Source organism: Thunnus albacares, chromosome 4, assembly GCF_914725855.1.
Source record: "Thunnus albacares chromosome 4, fThuAlb1.1, whole genome shotgun sequence".
Classification (NCBI taxonomy): domain Eukaryota; kingdom Metazoa; phylum Chordata; class Actinopteri; order Scombriformes; family Scombridae; genus Thunnus; species Thunnus albacares.
The window spans coordinates 26,421,549-26,435,445 of record NC_058109.1 but is presented as its reverse complement, the minus strand read 5'-3'; the positions used below and the strand labels follow the sequence as shown (position 1 = coordinate 26,435,445).

The 13,897-nt window shown below is 41.5% G+C and overlaps 2 protein-coding genes across 3 annotated transcripts in view; one reads left to right on the top strand and one right to left on the bottom strand.

Annotated features, from left to right (window-relative positions):
• Positions 1–13,897, bottom strand: part of celf4 (CUGBP, Elav-like family member 4) — an 87,672-nt gene that overhangs the window by 13,608 nt on the left and 60,167 nt on the right. The window contains exon 3 of the mRNA XM_044348405.1: positions 7,117–7,165. Coding sequence (XP_044204340.1) covers positions 7,117–7,165 — 49 coding nt within the window. The remainder of the gene's footprint in view (positions 1–7,116; positions 7,166–13,897) is intronic.
• The window catches only part of LOC122980418, a 31,753-nt gene that overhangs the window by 7,198 nt on the left and 10,658 nt on the right, over positions 1–13,897 (top strand). For both annotated transcript variants that reach the window (XM_044348404.1, XM_044348403.1), the window contains one exon: positions 11,547–11,710. In XM_044348404.1, coding sequence (XP_044204339.1) covers positions 11,547–11,620 — 74 coding nt within the window. In that variant the 3' untranslated portion in view covers positions 11,621–11,710. The remainder of the gene's footprint in view (positions 1–11,546; positions 11,711–13,897) is intronic.

Here is a 13,897-nt window from a genome sequence, read left to right as displayed (position 1 = left end):
TGTAGTACAATGTGTAGTTTAAACTGAGTTACTGTATCCCAGAGGATGTTTTCACAAGTCTGCGTTAGAGAGCAGTTTTTGAATATTTGATTTGGAATTTCTTATCTAATGAGCTGTGTTTCCATTACAAATTTGTAGGGAATTTTTACCTAGGACTGAGAAAAACAAAATCATTTTCTGTGCAGTCTCTGTGCTTATAGGAACACACAAGTGGCATGATGCCTGCATGGGTCACAGATCATCATAGTACAGCATGGCAAAGTTGCCTGATGGTAACATCATGGTGCGCCTTCATATTGTATTTAATAGTGCTTGCTTGGCCTGTGTCTGCAATAAATGTGTGTTAGTGCATAGTTAGTGACAAAAATATTTTTACTGGCTAATTATTTACAATTAGCTTTCAACCCGTTTGTCTTAACATTTTTGATAAGAGGCTAATATGAAACTAGTCTTCTTGACAGTAGTGAGTCGGTGTTGTGATTGTGTGTAGCATCTTGCTCCATACTGTCTGAACTGTGCCTGTGATGATGCCAAAACCAATCAACGTGAAGCAATCTTCTTTCTGTTTTAGGCAACTCTTTCCTGCTGTACTGTTAACAAGTATAATGCTTTTTGTGCCAAAGTGCACACATGAACCAGAGAATGAATAGATGTTAATAGTCCTGCTCATTTGTTTATGGCAGCCAGACACACCTGTACTTTCACCAACCCACCAATCTTTGTGCACAGCGTTATGTGTTTTGTATTTCTCCCAATTTATACTAGCCAGAGCTCCCTGCACTGCTGTCTTTGTCACTGCTAACACCACTGTTGGCTTGGAAACGCTGTAGCTAGCCACATGGCTCCTCACATACACATGAAGTCACCAGCTGCTTCTATTTCTCCAACAGCAACAAGCTTATCAGTGGACATTAAGTTTACGCTATTCCAACCCAAATCTCGCTATACTCCACACAGATATCCTGACTAGCTAGTCGCTAGCGCAGTGTTAAGGACCTGATCCCTCACTGGATTACCCACTACGTGAACACTGCCGAATTAGTTAGGTGGAGTGCCGAGCCAAATTGGAAGTACCACCAGATGGGACTGAATGGTTTGTGTGGTGGCGGTGCTTTTTACCCCGTGCAAAATACACTTGAGTTGGTTGGATTTGAGAGTCTACAACATGTCATACTAGAAGTGTAGTATAGCTATAATTAAAGGTAGCGTCAATTATTCTGGAGAGAGATTGTTGATATTTGAACTAAACACCCAAACAAATACACCCCTCTCTTCGCGCCCCTTCAGAAGTTCCGCCCCCCCAAATTCATGGACGCGTATTGCCATGGCAACGTCCAAAAGAGAAATCAGCTGTAGAGTAATTTCTGTTCCTCTCACACGTTATCAAAAGCAGTAAAAAAAATTAGTCTCATGTGAGCACAAGAGTCCATCCACACTCTCCGCCTCTCTGCAGCCTCCCCACTTCTCACTCGACCTGCGTTCAGTGTCTCTGTCCATAGAAGCAGCCGTCTGTCAGCTGCAGCTCCTGGAGAGCTGAGAGGACAGCGGCTGGACAAACTGCCTTCACCAGGCTGACTGACAGCAGAAATTTACTGAACCAAAATAGTCTGCAAGTTGGCTCCACGGGAAGAAATCGACAGTGTTTGTATTTATTGATTTATTAATATGGTTAATAAGTTGAAAACACATAAACAGCAGGATATTTATATGTGGTTTAAACAGCTGCCTGCCTACCATTCAGTGGGTGCTGGAGATGGCAGACTGTCATGTCCTCACACAGACAGCTGCTCTGATGACTTTCCCCTGTCTTGTGCATGAGCATGAATGCCCCCTGTTGCTGATTGGCTGGTGTAGTGTCGTGTTGCTCGGTCTCAGCCACTTTTATTTGTTTCCCATTTATGAACACCAGATTTTTTTTCAGCTCACACACAGAACGGACAACTAGCAGACTGTGAGAAGATATTTGCTGAATTTGACAAAAAGTGTACTGAACAATCTTTCTCCAGAATCACTGACTCTACCTTTAAGTATTTCTAAACATGGAAGATGAACAAAATTATCTCTCCACTTAACTTTAGGCATTGTAAATGTTAAAGACACATTTATTTTCATAGAACATACTAAGTATGATATAAGATATAATGTGAGATATGATATCTAATGTAAACTAACATCAGCTTGTGTGCCAATCCATGGGTCTGGCTTGTCACACCATCAGCCAATTATTACACATCAATCATTTAAAACTCCTACCTGTATGTAAGGAATTGTGCCTGTCACAGGTATTAAATAAGACAGATGTGACAGTGTGCCTTTCCTCAGGTCAAGACATGATTAAACTGTAACTGAAGTCTCAGGTAAGGCCACAGAAAGTCTTTCCAGGGGGCTACATTTACATAAAGCCACACATTTTGTTAGTATGATTAAATGTGCATCACAGACAGGATGCCAGTGCCTGTTCCACAATAATGAGACAGCAAGTTGCACTGTGAAACGAATAAATATATTGCAAAAAAATAACAAGTAATACGCAAGGTTAAGGTTATGCTGAATCCAGTAAACAGCTACATAAATGTGAGGTTGGAGGAGAGGATAACCTGTTGTTACACTGAAGGCATGGTACACATTTTTGTGCAGCTTTCTGGACCGGGTTAAATCAGGAAAAACATCCAGACATATGGCACCAATTTATAATATTTGTTGGTTCTCATTTATAAACACATAGCAACCACTATTTTGCACATGGCAACGACTGTCTTTTTCTATCTTGGGGGAATAATTTAAGAACATTTACTGAAAAGTCTCTGAAAGCAGCACATAAGCCTAAACTAAATATCTTTTTCAAAAGTTTCTTCAAACAAACTTTTTTTTGCTCTCAAAATGAATCAGAGGATGATATAATCAGATAAAAATTATACATGTATTGGCATTAATAAAATATAGGCAGACTGAGGTCCAGGATTGGTTCATTAGTGTCAGCACATGACACTGTGATTGAGTCACAAAATAAGTGTTTGAGGGAAATCGTGAGGCAGACGGTGAAAGCGTGTTAGGGCACAACAGTAGCAGATGTGTCGGTGTGCAAGGCAGTCTGTTTTTACGTTACGCAGAATCGGAGCTTTGTGGAAATGGATGTATATGTTGGGAAATTAATGAGCCTCGGTGCAATTGCCTCTGAATACGCTCTGCAAATTAACGTGTGTGTAGGTGTGTGTGTGTGTGTGTGTGTGTGTGTGTGTGTGTGTGTGTGCCTGCGTGCTTAGGGTCCGTTCCCCACTGCCTGTGCCTGACAGGGTGTCCTTGCCGAGTCAACAAGACTAATCTGCGCTCTGGCCTTGCACCGGGGAGTGGGGGTGTGGGTGGAGGGGGGGTGTTTACAAGAGTGGAGCGCACATCAGGGGTAGAGGACACACACATACCCATACACACACGCACGCACGCACGAACGAACGCATTCACGCACAAATCTTGAAATGTTTGCCGCCCCACCTTCTCACACACACAGACAGTACACACCTCATTGGTGGCCAAAGCCTACAGTTCCCCAGGGAAGACACCAATAAACATTACATCTTTCTTTGGGAAAGGACTGTTAACAAACACTCACACACACATGCACACACACTTATATTCACACACTCATATTCAGCTAGAGAGCAAATCAATATACACCAAGAAGACTTAGAGTCTCAACAACGATGCAAAGCTCTCTAAAACACACAGACAGCATATGACAATGACTCTCCCTGATTTCACTCTAGGGCAGGAGTGTTACCAAGTATTACCAAGGAATCATAAAACGTATTTGTATCTCATCTCATTACTTATTTTTGCTGCACTTATAGTATGTTTGTTTTCTTTACGGCTTTATCAATTGCACCTTTTAACTGTTCCTTTGTCCTTAACATTATGAATCAGTCAGTGGTGGAAAGTAATGAAGTATATTTACTCAAGTGCTGTACTTAAGTACAAGTTTGGGGTCATTGTGTGTTACTTGAGTATTTCCATTGTATGCTACTTTATACAAATACTCTTCTGCATTTCATATGGAAATATTGTACTTTTGACTCCATTACATTTATTTGACATTAGTTACTAGTTGCTTTTCAGATCAAGAATTTACATTAAAAAAAACATATAAACTTATAAAAAAGATTAAACCAGTGGCTCCAACTCCTTACAAAAAGCAGTGCCTAGTTGGAGCCCCTTTTGTAATGTTTCAGATGTCTATGAGATGTTAGCAGTTACACCAAAGAGAGATTTCCTCCCTAAACTTATCAGATGGTTTTATTCAAATGAATGTTCAAGGCCCAAAGAGGTGAAATTATCCAAATTCACAGTAGAGCAAAACTGATATTTGATTGATTTTTTTCTTATTTCCAAATTCTTTAATCATTTCACGACCCGTCAGATTTATTTTGTGACCCACAGAAGGGAGCCAACTATTAATGTTGGAATCCACTGGACTTAAGTGCCTAACTGTATATAAAACATTTAAAAGTAGAGCGACCTCGGCCAGCTACGACAGTAAAATGCTGCTTTTATTGATGCATCAGTATTAGGAGTCTAATATATAATGAAATATCACTCACAGGGACATTTATCTGCAGAACAAGTACTTTTACTTTGATACTACATTTTGCTGATTAAAGGTCACCTATTATGCAAAATTCACTTTTTCATGCCTTTTCAGCATAAATATATATCCACGGTGTGTCTACAGACCCCCAAACTATGAGAAAAGAACATCCTCTCTTCTCCTGCTCCATCTTTCAGTAAATGTGTGTTTTGGCTCTCTTTATGACATCATAAAGGGATCTGTTTAACATAGACCTCCCCCCAGCAGGCTGACAGTCCCCAACCACTGAAACCTACTGAATCAAATTTTGAATTGAATCAAAGTTTTGTTGTTTGCTTCAAGAACCAACACAACAGTCTTTATGTCCTCCCATCATCTGAGGAAGTGAACACCTGTTGGACTTACTATATTTTTGATGGAAGTGTCCCTACAACGACTGGAAAACAGTACACAACAGTGTACTGTATGTGTTTGTGATAGATTGATACTGGCTGTCCGTGACCCGGCCTCAAACTTGGAAGCTGCAAGTTTTGCCATGTTTTACTGTTTATTTAGCAGGTTAGCCTGCTGAACTTGGTGTTAGCATGTTGCATGGCTAATATGGCTAGCAATGTTGGACTACTGTTGAGTGACAGTCAAGAGAAAGTGTGTGATCGTTAAGCCTCATTTGAAGCCAACTAGATAACAACAGTAGCAGGTTGGATAGTGGTAACTGTTTTGTCATGTTGCTTTTTGTGGAACTTTATACTCCAGTGCTAGCCCAGCTAGCTTTGTTGTTACACATTAGGTGTTATGTTTTGCTGCTGTAACGTTATGTAAATGTACAGATGATAGACATGCCATGAAGGTAATGATACACATGTGAAAAAGAAATGTTCAAACCACAGGAATTCCTTTGCTTGGCAACGTTGTGTAACTTGGATTAGCACCCAGCAGCTACTTGCTCAGTCCATAAAGCTGTAGTGGCCTGCTACAGTATGTAAAGTGTTTGTAATGTCAAGCCGAGGCTAATATGTCCATTCTGGTCCACAGATACACTTAGCATTACTGTAATACAAGTATTAGTGAAGCTACTGCAGCTCCGTTGCAGTTGCAGTATGAATATGAATACTGTTAACAGTGTTGCAGTCATATAATCTCACATTGTATCGCGGCTGGAAAGTCACACACAGTTCCTGAGTGGGGCGTGGGGAGCAGCGGCTCATTTGCATAGACGCAGAAACAGCCCATGGAGAACAGGACTGAAACAGAGGGGTATAGAGACATGCTAGAATGCATAATCTCAGCGGTATTTTCAGCAAAGAAACCTCAAAGACATGTTTTGGGGACCTCAGAGACCCATATTAACTTATTGAAAAGGAGTATAATATGTGACCTTTAAGTAAAGAATCTGAATACTTTTTCAACCACTGCTATTAGAAATGACAGTACAATGTCTAACGTTGAATTACAAAGAAAATCTAAGGGATAGAGACAGACAAAGAAATAGATACAAATAATCTTGCAAAAATAGGAGTGTGGAGAATAGATGAGGTGGGTAGAAGTGGGCTGAGGACAAACAGTATCTACAGAGGCAGACAGACCCAAAAACAGACAAAGGTATGGACGTCCTGCATTGCCCTCACTTTGCTTCCTCACGCTCAGTGCTCACCTCTCTTCCCTCCCACTCCATCAATCATACTCAGAGAGCCACCAAACTAAATAGAAGAGGATGTCGCACAATCTCTCTTCCTTTCCGTTTTCAGTTTTTTTTCTTTACGGGCTATAACCTCTTTCTCAGCCCTTCTGCTTCTGCTTATCAACCTTCAAGTCCTTGCATGCTCTTCTTTTTTTTTTGCCTCCTTCTCTCCCTCTGTCTTGTGGCTGAAGAAATGCTCTGGTGCCAATTATATTAAAAACTACAAACTTTGAAAGACTCCGGCCAAAAACGGTCAAACTGCATCAATCTTCTCTTGTACAGTCCATTGATTGATGTCAGGAGCAGGTCACTACATGTCTAGACATAGAAGATGTGCTTTAAGCTGTCGCAGCTGTCAATACAGCGCGACGCACACAAAATACCAGACTAGACATCTACTTTCATTTGTCGTTTGAATTGGCGGCATGTTCGGTTGGTACGAACTTATGACATTAGTCAAATAGGATTTGCTAAGTTGCGGAGAATGTTATTAAAGGTGTGTGACAAAAAGAAGTGACCTGTTTTCCCCCCAAGCATGACAAGACACGCGTGTTAGTGTGTATGTCCGTGCATGTGCATGCATCAGTGCATATGATGAAACTCCAAGAAAGGAGCTAGAGGCCATGCTGGCCAACGCTGGCGAGGAAGAACGCTGTTTACATAATGTGTTCTGAATACTGGAGGGTCCGGCCAGGCCGCACTGTCAGCCTGCGTCGGGGTACAGGGCATCGTGTAATGGGACAGATAATGGTGAGGCTGATACGCACAGGCAGTATGTTTGTAGGGCTAGAACAAAGGGAGAAAGAGGAAGGTAGCAAGGAAGAAGGGGGGGAGGAAAGGAAGGAAGAGAATACAGTACCTCCTCGACTCTCACTGTCTGCTGGCTTCACTTGGATAGGTCTGTTCATCTGTTACACAGAGAAAGAGAAGCGAAGAGAGGAAAGCCAGACAAATAATAGAGAAAGAAGAGAAAAAAAGAAGAAAACAAGAGACAAAGAAACCGGTTAGCATCATGTAACGGCACATGCTTTTACTCCTCCCTTCCCAAAAATAACTTTTTTTAGGTTCACTCAGCCAAATTGCTGGTAAAGTGTATTGAAAATCTCCAAAGCTGTAGCACTTACAGCCACTGGGGGGATAGCTGGTTGGGAATATTGGTTGGAAATATTGTTTGATCTGAGATGAAAGGGGAAAGAAGGGTTGGAAAGGGGGATAGGCAAAGGGGTGAAGGGAATGATAGAAAGAGGGATGGCAGGAGGATGGTAGAGAGGTAACTCAGCAGCAGAGCTACTGTGACTGTGTTTCATCTCTGTGTCTGCCTCTGGATGCTCATGTGCTATCATGATGTGATTTAAGTGGACTTTGTGTATATATTGTTGTGGATGTACACACACACACACACACACGCACACACACACACACACACACACAGACATACAGCAAACACATACCATGTACACATAGTAGGAATATAGTATGTATGGATTTTCAAACTCTTAAGCCTAACTACAAAATGTTCTTGCACAATTTCCTCTTAGCCTCACACACAAGCTTGTACATACAAGTGCAACCCCCCCCCCAAACACACACACACACACACACACACACACTGTCTGTCCCCCAGTGAGACCTTTCCACAGTGTGTCCGCTGAGGCCCTCCTTTCATTTCACTCCTGCCTGTCAAACCTTTCCTCTCCGCCTCGCCACCCTGCTAAACGCTCGCCGCCAATCAATTTTTAATAATGCCAATCGCCACGCTGCCAGGAGTAATGGAGGGAAGGAAGGGAGGTTCGAGAGGAGAGGAGAAGATGGAGAAAAAGGAGGATGAAAGGGGAGGAGGGAAAGGTCAAGGTTCTGTGTGATGCAGCATCAGTGTTTTGTTAAATGTCATTAAATCTTTTCTTTTGAGTTTGCTGATACAGTCATCATATTAATGAATCGGCCAGCATTCAGATGATTCACCAAAGGCAAAGCCTTTGAGCGAGAGGACACAATGTCATGATGCAAACGCAATTAATGCTCGGACCTTCACCCTTTCCTTCTCGTCTCCTCCCTCTCTTTGACAGCCAAGAGAACCCTACTAATGTTTTTAATGTACTGTGATGCATTATTTATCAGACTGGCTGTTGATATGGAAAAAGGGAGGCGAGGGGATAAAGAAAATGGGGAATGGATAGAAAAAAAGGAGGACTTAAAATGAGTAAAAGAGAGAAATAAGGATGTGAATAAAAAAAAGTGTTTGATAGGAAAGACTGTGATCATAAGAAGGGTGAAACCAAACAGGGTGAGAAGGAAGAGAAACTAATTGAAAACAGTAAAAAAAAAAAAGAAAAAAGAGGGGGTGTTTGAAAGGAGAGAAATGTGGTGATAAAAAAAGGAAGTGTGGGAGGAAAGAGGAGAGACAGAGGGAGGAATGAGGAGAGAGGACATAGGGGGAGATGAGGACATAGATCAGAGTATGGGACAAGGTCAGCCCAATGCTCCCACGGGGCCTATAAGCCTGCATACATATGAACGCTTTTACTGTGACCCATACAAATGGTCTGGCCTCAATCTGACCTAATTGTGTTCCACCTCCACTGGTTTTATATGCAAGCATTGGTCTTAACCTGCACAGTATATGCCAGCGCTGACCCTCTGAGGAATGTTTAATTTTCACAGTTTTCATTTCACTCTGCATTGAGATTTTACTGTAACGCTTTTTTTCGTTTATGAACTAAAACTTGAAGCTAATTTTTATTAAATCTGTAATTCTTGATTTTGTTTAAACATCTGTAATCCAATGAAGCGACTTCACAGGTTAATCAGTAAATTTCTTCATTCGTCATTGCTAGTTGAGCAGCAACACGCAGTGTGTCTGCTCATAAATTTTTACATTCACTTCAAAATAATGTTAAGTGGTTAAACTATTATTTTCTTTTGTCACTGAAAGCTGAGTGGAGTTTCATGGGCTTTCTATCAGTGGTTTCCATTATCCTGGCCCCATAAACTGCTTCAAGGTCAGTTTTATCATCCTGCTCATAATAGGGTGAGTTAGCACCAGCCCACTGGACAACTGATCCCAAAACAGTTGTTAAAACCAGACGCTGACTAGCACAGATAGCTCCCCTAGGATGTCTGTGGTGGTGCTGTGGCCAAAGCCAGATGGCAGCATTGAGCAGCAGAACCAATACAATACACAGACTAAACAACAAGCTCACTTTAGTCTAATGCCGGCATGAGGGGAAAAAAAAAAACATCTACATTTACACAAAAAGATACTGAGATGCAGATATACATGCACAAATATGTTCTCACACACATACACAAGTATGTAAGCTTACACGACTAGACACACATGCTTATACACATTAGCCTGGCACATACACAAACATGTAAAATCACAAATAGGCCTATGCATCCAATCATGCATGGAAGCCTACAACGGGATACATATGAACACACACACACACACACACACACACACACACAGAATAGACACTATGTAAATGTATCCTTGTGAGTCAACATGTGCAGTAAATTGGCTCATCTCTCAGTGTGCACACCTAATACCTTGCATGTAGTGTGCTTTTTTTTCTCCTCAGCCTTGTAAATGCGTCGGCCTATTCATCCACGCATATGCCTTTAAAAACACTAGCGAGTGCACACATGGACACACACTTACACACATACACACACACACACACACACATATACACATACACACACAGGCTAAGCTCCATTGTTGCTGAAAGTCCACCTCAGCAGCCTTGTGTTCGAGTGGCCTTGGTGTGCCACATGATCGACAGCTCAAAAAGAACTGCAGCTACACAAATGCACGGGCGTGCGCGCGCACACACACACACACACACACACACACACACACACACACACACACACACACACTTGCTACACTCCTCTGTTGATTATGTAACTCAATGACAGCGCTCTGCTTCAGTGCTGCCATAGATTCCCTGCTAACTAGAAGCTGAGGGAATACATGGTCTGCATGCAGTCTGTGCTGTACCAAACTGGTGAGTCATTCTTCTGAATCAGTCTAGTACGACCTGAATGTCTAGCGAGGCCCACAAGATTAGCTGAAAACAGTGTGGGACTATAGTTTGCTATATTGGATTCTACCTTGAAATGGGACAAAATTGGAGTCCTTGATCTGAGTTTTGCTGCTTACTGTATTGATTCCACCGTGTGCAAACCACAAAAAATGAAGTTACAAAAACAATATTACGATGACAACTGTATGGGATTTCTATCCGCTGAATATCTGTAGAGTACCTTGTTATGTCAAATGTGCTTCAAATACAGTCTATTACCAGTTGCTCAAGACAGTGCAAGCATCCACACACGAGCCACACACACAGACTAATGCATGCGCGCACAGCTACAGCAACACACAACACTGACAAGGACACAGGCGTGCACAGTCACTCACACTCCCATCATTGTCTGTGAAAAAGAATATTGAAAGTATGCTTTACGAAACTCGGGAGAGGAGGTAGGATTTTCTCATTTTCACCCTTGTCTGGCAGATGTGTCTTTGAGAGAGAGAGTGGAGCAGTGCAGGCCAGGTCATTTCATTATCACAGTGAGAAAGCACTCCATGAAACTCTCCCAGGGAAGCAAGGAAGGCTGCCTTCATAATATTCCTCCTCTACTATTGTCAAAACTTGCTCTATTTTACATTCTACAGCTGAAGGCTTTTTTTCTTTTACATTCTGGTCACTTTCATTCGGTCTCAGTCCCATTTGAATGTTGAATGTTTTTTTGTGCTCTCTGTTCTTACATATATTTACTGATTCTTGAGAGTACTCTATATGATCGCAAGTATCTGAAAAGAAAGCAGTTCCCGGTGTTGAGATGCTCTGCAGGAGCAAATACCACTGGGTCTAAGTGTAACCAAATGCCTTTTCATGTCAAATGAAGCACTGGCACACGACCTGGACCTGCTTTCCAAAGTATCTCAGCATGCATAACACTCATCTTGGGATGGAAACATGCCAGTGGAAACATTAGCTGAACAAATATGGTTATAACCCTGAGATGCTTTTGGGAAACTGGGCCCTTGTACTGAGGAGGAAAAACCCCTCAGTGAGAAAATTAGCTGGAAAACCTAGAAACATTTAGCAGCTATGTAATAAATTTCACCAGTGGTCACAAAGAGGACAGTGTATTTTAAAAGAATTGATAGAATACCCCCCACATTTACATCAAAGCGCCTACACAACATCTCACATTTTCATTTTATTTACTTTTGCAACCTCTTGAGTCACAGCAGTTTGTTTTTTTTTACAGCATCTTTTGCAAAAGGGCAGCTCACACCCTTCCACCACTATCACCACTGCAGATTGCAGAGAGAAGTGCCATAATGTGACTAATGGAGCTGGAATCAGCTTGTGCGAGGAGAAAAGTTATTTTTCCCATGGCGCAAGATGTGTTCATCATGGAGCCAAATTCAGGTCAGTCAGTCAAATAGCATCGCCTCACCTCCTAGTCAGTGATCCTCTTTGCAAGTGCACAGGCTAATCTAGGTAGCAAATGTTTTTTCCTGCCAATAAACCACCCAGCAGACAGAGCCAGCGAAGCAGTCGTTGTATATAACATCAAGGTTGGGAATTAACTAGATTTATCCAATGCTAATGGCATGCTTGCTCATGTCCTATTCAGTGGTGCTGAATAGGACATGAGGTGCAGGTAAAAATATGTTTCTGTGACTGCAGTTCCTAATATATGTGTGACATCAAGTATTTTTACTCATGAATATCTTAGTCATAACTATGTGGAGCAAGTAGCTTTTTTTTGTTCATTAGGTTTGGAATCTTTCTTATTTTATGCTGTTGTTATACAGTATGTGTCCTATATGTAGTGATGACTGCTGGCAAAACCAGATTAAGCTAGGAAAGTAGTTTCATTTTACAGCATGAAAATGCAAATGAAACATTTTAACAAACAGGCTGATACAAAAACAAAAAAAAAACAAAGTGAAACGTTCAAGATGAAAACAAGGTGAGTAAGACAGTCCTCTACCTGTTTGGCCTCTAGGTTTAATTTAGTATGAGTTAGATGAAATTCTTGAGAAGAAAATTCACAACTCTGGTTTTATTTGTCATACAGATAGAAAGTAACAACAATGCTGACAATTTAATATTACCCTGATTAGGGCAAACATGTTATACCCCATAAAATGCTGTCTATAATCCTTTATTAATTGTTTGTGTCTTCTTGTAAATTCGGCACTGAAATAATACATCAAGTTTTGTGATTTCAAAAATAATCTTCAAAATATTGCCATTGTTCACTGCTTGTTTATTGCCTCCCTAACAGTGACCTCTCCACTGCGTTTTTCAGTCATTGTCAGACAAAAGTCTCTTGCTGACAAACAACAGCTACTATAGCCTACAAGCCCCAGAAATACCCAGAATGCTGTGTGATGCGATGTTGACTCCCAAGCCCTGTTTGACAAGAACATTCAGATTAGCCTGTAGCCGAGTTGATGAATGGTTAAATCCCACTTGGATTCCCATCAGGTTTCATCTCAACAAACGTCTACACATCTCAGTCAGTAGTTTTCCTCTTCTCTTCCCCCTGTAGTTCTTCATCCTGACATATGGCCCAACACCAAACCTCTCTTTTGATGTTAAAGTGAAACATGTTGCGTAGAGATCAATGTCTGTGTGTGAGGGTAAGACGACTATAAAGCAAAACATCCCAATCTCTTTCCTTTTGTTTCATTCTCACTTCCTTTATCCCCCTCTCATCTTTACAGACAAACAGAGTTGGGCAATCTTTTTCACGTCAGATCAAGGATGAAAAGAGTGTTTTCTGACAATGGGACGGCCTGGCCCAGTTGTTTGGGCAAGGATTGAGTGGCATATTGCAGTCCGCCTGAGTGGACGGGAGCTAGATAAACACTAAAAAAAAAAAAAAACACATCCAGATGAATTATGAATTGGTGCAGACTGTGCTTTTTTTTGGCTGTTACACCGCAGCACTGAGGTGGCTGGTAGTACAACAACGTGGCTGCAGTGTGCATTATGAGACATTGGCCCTCATTTATCAATATTTCCTTATGTTCAAAATGTTGCAAGATGATGAAGCACCACAGCAAACTTACTCCCAGCAATAAACATGCATGCAAAATCTTATAAGGACTTGTTACACACTCATTTGCTGCTGAAATGGCTTTGATGATGGAGATTTAAAAGATTTCTGCACATTTTTTTGTGTATTCGCATTGATAAGAAAGAAACCATACATACCAAAAGTAGCACACAAGACTGCAAGATGACCAAAACAGAAATACATGCCCACACACTCAGACTTTCAGTTTTCTCGAGCCTTTCAGATTGTGGGTGCAGTTTTTACTCTTGCAAAAAAAATAAATAACTGCACTGAAATGACATTTGGTGGCTGATTTATTTGAACGGTGGAAGTAGTGTGTTAAATTACCCCCCCCCCCCCCCCTCCCAACAAATATCACCAAAGCAATGCAAATTCATTATGAGGTGCTTTCCCTATCCTCACCCTGAGATCCCTCTCAGAGTAACGTGCGTGAATGAAAAACGCAGTCGCCATCCTTCCTCGGCCTGCTTCTATATGCTGCTGCTCGCTCTGTGGTGCTGCTTGTCCCAGCAGTGTCCACTGAG